The sequence below is a fragment of the Cervus elaphus genome, chromosome 29, assembly GCF_910594005.1.
Source record: "Cervus elaphus chromosome 29, mCerEla1.1, whole genome shotgun sequence".
In the NCBI taxonomy this organism is placed as follows: Eukaryota; Metazoa; Chordata; class Mammalia; order Artiodactyla; family Cervidae; genus Cervus; species Cervus elaphus.
Window position 1 is genome coordinate 9,188,062 of NC_057843.1, and position 6,000 is coordinate 9,194,061.

Sequence of the window (6,000 nt, forward strand, 5' to 3'; positions counted from 1 at the left end):
ATGCCATGATCATAATTTTCTGAATGTTGAGTTTTAAGCCAACTTTTTCACTCTCCTATTTCACTTATATCAAGAGGCTCTTTAGTTCCTCTTCACTATCTGCCATAAGGGTGGTGTCATCTGCATATCTGAGGTTATTGATATTTCTTCCGGCAATCTTGATTCCAGCATGTGCTTCATCCAGCTCAGCATTTCTCATGATGTACTCTGCATATAAGTTAAATAAGCAGGGTGACAATATACAGCCCTGACTTACTCCTTTCCTGATTTGGAACCAGTCTGTTGTTCCATGTCTAGTTCTAACTGTTGCTTCTTGACCTGCAATACAGATCTCTCAGGAGGCAGGTCAGGTGATCTGGTATCCCCATCTCTTGAAGAATTTTTCCACAGTTTGTTGTTTTCCACACAGTCAAAGGCTTTGGCATAGTCAATAAAGCAGAAGTAGATGTTTTTCTGGAACTCTCTTGCTTTTTCAATGATCCAACAGATGTTGGCAATTTGATCTCTGGTTCGTCTGCCTTTTCTAAATCCAGCTTGAACATCTGGAAGTTCACGGTACACATACTGTTGAAGCTTGACTTAGAGAATTTTGAACATTACTTTACTAGAGTGTGAGATGAGTGCAATTGTGCGGTAGTTTGAGCATTCTTTGGCATTGCCTTTCTTTGGGATTGAATGAAGACTGACCTTTTCCAGTCCTGTGGCCACTATGGGGTTTTCCAAATTTGCTGGCATATTGAGTGCAGCACTTTCACAGCATCATCTTTTAGGATTTGAAATAGCTCAACTGGAATTCCATCACATCCACTAGCTTTGTTCGTAGTGATGCTTCCTAAGCCCCACTTGACTTCCCATTCCAGGATATCTGGCTCTAGGTGAGTGATCACACCAACGTGATTATCTGGGTTGTGAATATCTTTTTTGTACAGTTCTTCGTGTATTCTTGCCACCTCTTCTTAATATCTTCTTCTTCTGTTAGGTCCATATCATTTCTGTCCTTTATTGTGCCCATCTTTGCATGAAATGTTCCCTCAGGATCTCTAATTTTCTTGAAGCGATCTCTAGTCTTTCCCATTCTATTGTTTTCCTCTATTTCTTTGCACTGATCACTGAGGAAGGCTTTTTTATCTCTCCTGGCTGTTCTTTGGAACTCTGCATTCAAATGGGTATATCTTTCCTTTTCTCCCTTGCTTTTCACTTCTCTTCTTTTCACAGCTATTTGTAAGGCCTCCTCAGACGGCCATTTTGCCTTTTTGCATTTCTTTTTCTTGGTGATGGTCTTGATCCCTGTCTCCTGTACAATGTCACGAACCTCCGCCCATAGTTCATCAGGCACTCTGTCTATCAAATCTAATCCCCTGAATCTATTCCTCAACAAATTACAAATAAAGCTACCACGTGATACAGTGGTCCCGTTTCTGGGTGTATATTCAAAGGACATGAAATCACTCTCGAGGAGATGTCTGACGCCCATGTTTGGTGTGGGCTTCCCTGGTGGCTCAGATGGTAAAGAATCTGCCTGTGATGCAGGATCGATTCCTGGATCAGGAAGATCCCCTGGAGAAGGGAATGACTACCCACTCCAGTATTCTTGCCTGGGAAATTCTGCAGAATCACCTGGTGGGCTACAGTCCATGGGGAGCAAAGAGTTGGACATGACTGAGTGACTAACACTAACATATATTCACTGTGGCATTATTCACAATAACCAAGATACAGAAATAACCCATGAATCAAATGACAGACAAGTGGATAAAGAAAATGTGAATATACACTATATATGTGGGTATGTATACATACATGCATACATGCGTATACATGCATGCACATACATAAAGGAATATTATTCAGCCATAAAAGAAGGAAATTTTAGCATTTGTAACAACATGATGAACTTTGAGGTCATTATGTGTCAAGTGAGAAAAGTCAGAGAAAGACAAATACGGTATGATTTCACTTACATGTGGAATCAAAAAAACCCTGAACTTCATCATGGAAATAGTAAAGATAGGTGGTTGCCAGAAGCCATGGGTTGGTGCATGGGTGAAATAGGTGAAGGTGGCCAAAGGTACAAACTTCCAGTTATAAGATAATTAAGACCTGAGGATATAATGTAAAACATGATGACTATAATTAACAATATCATATTGTGTGTTTGAAAGTTGCCAAGAGAGTAGACCTTAAAAGTTATCATCCCAAGAAAAAAACCAGGTGAGGTGGTGTTCATTAAACTTATTGTGCTAATTATTTCACAATATATACATATATCAAACCATGTTGCTTACATTAAACTTATACAATATTGTATGTCAATTATATCTCAAGAAAGCTAGAAAAAAATAGTACAAAGAAAAATGTCCTGACCTACTTAAAGAAGAAGTGATCCACTTAATGCCCCATCAACCAGGATCTTTTTGTGTGCATTTCCTACACAAGGACATTCACAATCATAACCACCAGAGTCCAGAGATCACCCTCAACACAACACTCGTGTCCAATACCCAGACCTGACCCAAGGCTCTCCAGTTGTCCCAGTGACATTCTTTACAGCAAAAGGACCCAAGTCGGGCCCCCCCGTCATGTTTAGCGGACACGTTGCCTCAGTGTCTCTCAGTTTGGAGCCGTTCCTCTGTCTTTCCTGGGTTCTCATGACCTTTGTGCTTTGAAGCTTACAGGAGAGGGACTTTGCGTAGTGCCCTTAATTGGAAGTTTTTTCCGATGATGTCAGGCTCTGAGACTCTGCTAGAACCATCACAGAAGGATGCTGGCTGTTTCTTTTGCATCCCATTGGATGGCACGATAATCTGTGTCCTCTTGCTGATGGGGCATTGATTAAGGAGGTGTCCACCAGGTTCCCTCACCATAAACGTATTCTTTTCCCCTTTACCATCAGTAATGACATTGTGGGGAGACTCTGAGGAAGTGTGTAAATATCTCATTTCCCATCAAGCACTCAGCCACTGATTTTAGCACCTAAATTCTTGGTTGATTCTTGATTCTTGGTGATTCTTGGTTGAGTATTACTACAATGGTGGTCATGGAGGGGATGCTCCATGTATCTGCCTAATGAATGAATCTGCATCTCAGACAAGGGTGGGAAGATGTGGCCACACCCCCTCGTGCTGTGGATCACAGCTAGAGATGCTTACCCTCTTCATCTGCAGCCCAACACAGGCTAGCAGTGGGAGAGCTGTTCTTCCATAACCTGACTCTGGTTCCCCCACCCCTGCCAGCAAGCTGACACCTGTAGAGGATCCCTCCAAGACAGTCAGCAGAGCCAAAACGGACACTGGGAACAATTTGCAGTCTCTCAGGGGTACAATGGAAATTCAATGAAGGATTTTAAGCAGAACAGTGACACATTTAAGTTAAGCAGGACCAAAATAAAAATTCTGAATTATTATTTCTTTTCTCTTTTCTAAAACAAAAATTGACTTCTCTTGGACTCTACTCTCAACTAGCTGCCCCAGAGGTATAGGTTTAGTGATGAAGTTCATTGTTGTTGTTTATTTGCTAAGTTGTAACTGACTCTTTGCAACCCCATGGACTGTAGCCCACCAGGCTCCTCTGTCCATGGGATTTCCCAGGCAAGAATACTGGACTGGCTTGAAACTTCCTTCTCCAGGGGTCTTTCCAACTCAAGGATCGAATCAGTGTCTCTTATGTCTCTTGCACTGGCAGGAGGATTCTTTACCATTGAGCCTCCAGGGAAACCTGATGTAGTTCATACTAAAGTGTAAATGACTGGCTGAGAAAACAAACACCCCTGGTTGCTTTGTGAATAGCTTGGCGTGGTACAAGAGTTCCCACCAGGGTGATCAGGAACAAGACTCAGCAAGGACATTCTGTTTGTTCCACTTTCCAGAAAGTCTGGACAGGGCCCTGTTTGGGGCATGTGAAGAGGCTAAATCCCACAGAAAGAAAGCCAGTGGCTCCAGGCTGTTTGGAGGGCCCCTGGGGCTGTGAGCCCTCCCCAGGCCTCACTGACTCCTGCCCCGCCTGTCCTGTACCTTTGGTTTCCTTGAGCAGCTCTTCTGTGAACTTGACCACCTGGGCCACCTTCCCCCATGGGAAGCCTTTGCCCACAGCAAAGATGATACTTTCATAGAGGGTGTCCAGCAGGATGCTTCTGCGGGAGTCTCTGAGCTCGTCAAACTCTTCCCAGTTCAGCAGTCTCCGTAGGTGCTCCCGACCTTCTGGTTTCTGCAGGGTGTGATATGAGGGGTGGAGGGTGAGACTGAGGTATCGGGACATCATCATCACTGGGAGCCCATGCTGGGCCCCTAGGATCCTGAAGAGTGACCAGGACTAGGGGTACACTTGGGCAGAATTAGTCTTTCATTTCTGAACAGCTTTCCTTCACCTTTCTAGCCCTGCTCCTTCCTCTAGGAGTTTTCATCCTAGCGGCTGCAGCTCCAGGTTTCTACCCCGCCAGCAGCCCTCAAGTCCTGAATTAGTGTGATCCATGCTTCCTCTTCCCTCAAACAAAATTTGACATCCCTCTGAGACTGCTCCAGAGATAGTGATATAACCATGAAATTCATACTAAAGTGTAAATGACTAGCCAAGAAGAAGCTTGATGAAGCAATGCTTTAGCAGAAGGAATGCATCTTGCTTGGTGAAGCTAGGGGATTAAGACTGGTTAAGGTACCTTTTATTCCTTTCTTTAGGTTAGAATTCATTTTACTTGAGAGTTCACTTGGCCTTTCTAGAGAGCTTCCTAGAGATCACCAACACACGTAGGAGAATCAAGTCCCTTTCAAGGAGGGGGTAAGAAAAGGTGTGGCATGAATGGGGATTCACTGAACACAGGAGTGTTGCTCCCCTGGGGCGAGGCGAGTGGGGAACTGATGGCAGACGTGCTTTAGGGAGGCCCAGAGCCTCGTCTCAGCCCCTGGGGATCCTCTCCCCTCCCCCACAGCCCTTGGGTCAGCATCTGAAAGGACAGCTGGCTAGAAAATCCAGGAAAGATGATGAAAGCACCTTTCCTGGGCCAGGGGAGGAAGCCTCAGCTGGGGGCACCTTGCCTGCTGCCTCCCTGTCAGCTTGAGACTGCCGGTCGGAGGCTGACCTGTGCACACCGCTGGCCCGGGGTGGTCTTGCCTGAGTTCTACAGCAGAGCCTCTGCGGACAGACTGGAGGCCTGGGCCCTGTCGGCCAAATTCTCCTCAGTCCACAGGGGTTCACACTGCTCATGCATTTTGGCCTCAGAAATGATTCTGAGCAACCGTCGAAATCTGCCCCCTTCTCTGCCCTAAGGACACAGACACCCCCCCACCCCGGCTCCCACCACACCCACAACCACACACATATTCCCTCCACACATTGGCCTACAATCCTGATGGGCCCATAGGGCCCGAGGGCTCTGGTGAAGGTGGCACCCCTGTGACCGGCCGCAGGGGCCTCCCAGGCCCCCCCTGGAGTGTAGGCGGGCACAGCACCTCCACGCCCACCTCCTCTGTCCTTCCACGTGGCCTCTGCTGCATCAGGGGCTGTCACCGCAGGCCTGGAAGATAGCCTCCCGCTCCAAAGACTGGACCAACTTTGGCCTGGCATTCCCTGGGCACACACCCGCCTGTCTCGGGCCTCTGAGCTGACACTCAGGGACAGGAGAGCTGTCCAGTCGTCCCTGGGAGGACAAACCTCCCTCTTAGACCAGCCGGAGCACACTTTCTTTTAAAAGTCATGTGTTCTCTTCACCTGAAATTGGAAGACTTTTTTCACTCCCTGGGGTGTTAGGAGTGCCATGGCCCCTGCATCCAGTTGCTAGGAGACCTAGCCAGGACTACCTTGGAGCTTCAGGAACGCTAGGCTGAGGATGCCTGCTTTGTGAGGTCATGAAGACCCATGTGGATGTGGCTCTCCCAGCTTCCCTCCTCTGGTCCCTCTTCTCCAGCGGGCTCTGGGTCTCAGCCCCCCACACCTGCTCAGCAACCTGGAGCCCTTTCTTATTTCTCGCCCTGCTCCTTGAAAGTTGTTCTCCTTCAGGCAGTGAGCCTT

General features: G+C 46.9%; 1 protein-coding gene across 1 annotated transcript in view; it reads right to left on the reverse strand.

Annotated features, from left to right (window-relative positions):
• Positions 1 to 5,759, reverse strand: part of C29H8orf74 (chromosome 29 C8orf74 homolog) — a 28,223-nt gene extending 22,464 nt beyond the window's left edge. The window contains exons 1-2 of the mRNA XM_043891502.1: positions 5,701 to 5,759; positions 4,011 to 4,203 (exon numbers count right to left, since the gene is read on the reverse strand). Of these exons, the coding sequence (XP_043747437.1) occupies positions 4,011 to 4,203; positions 5,701 to 5,748 (241 nt within the window). The 5' untranslated portion in view covers positions 5,749 to 5,759. The remainder of the gene's footprint in view (positions 1 to 4,010; positions 4,204 to 5,700) is intronic.
• Positions 5,760 to 6,000: the final 241 nt, after the last annotated feature.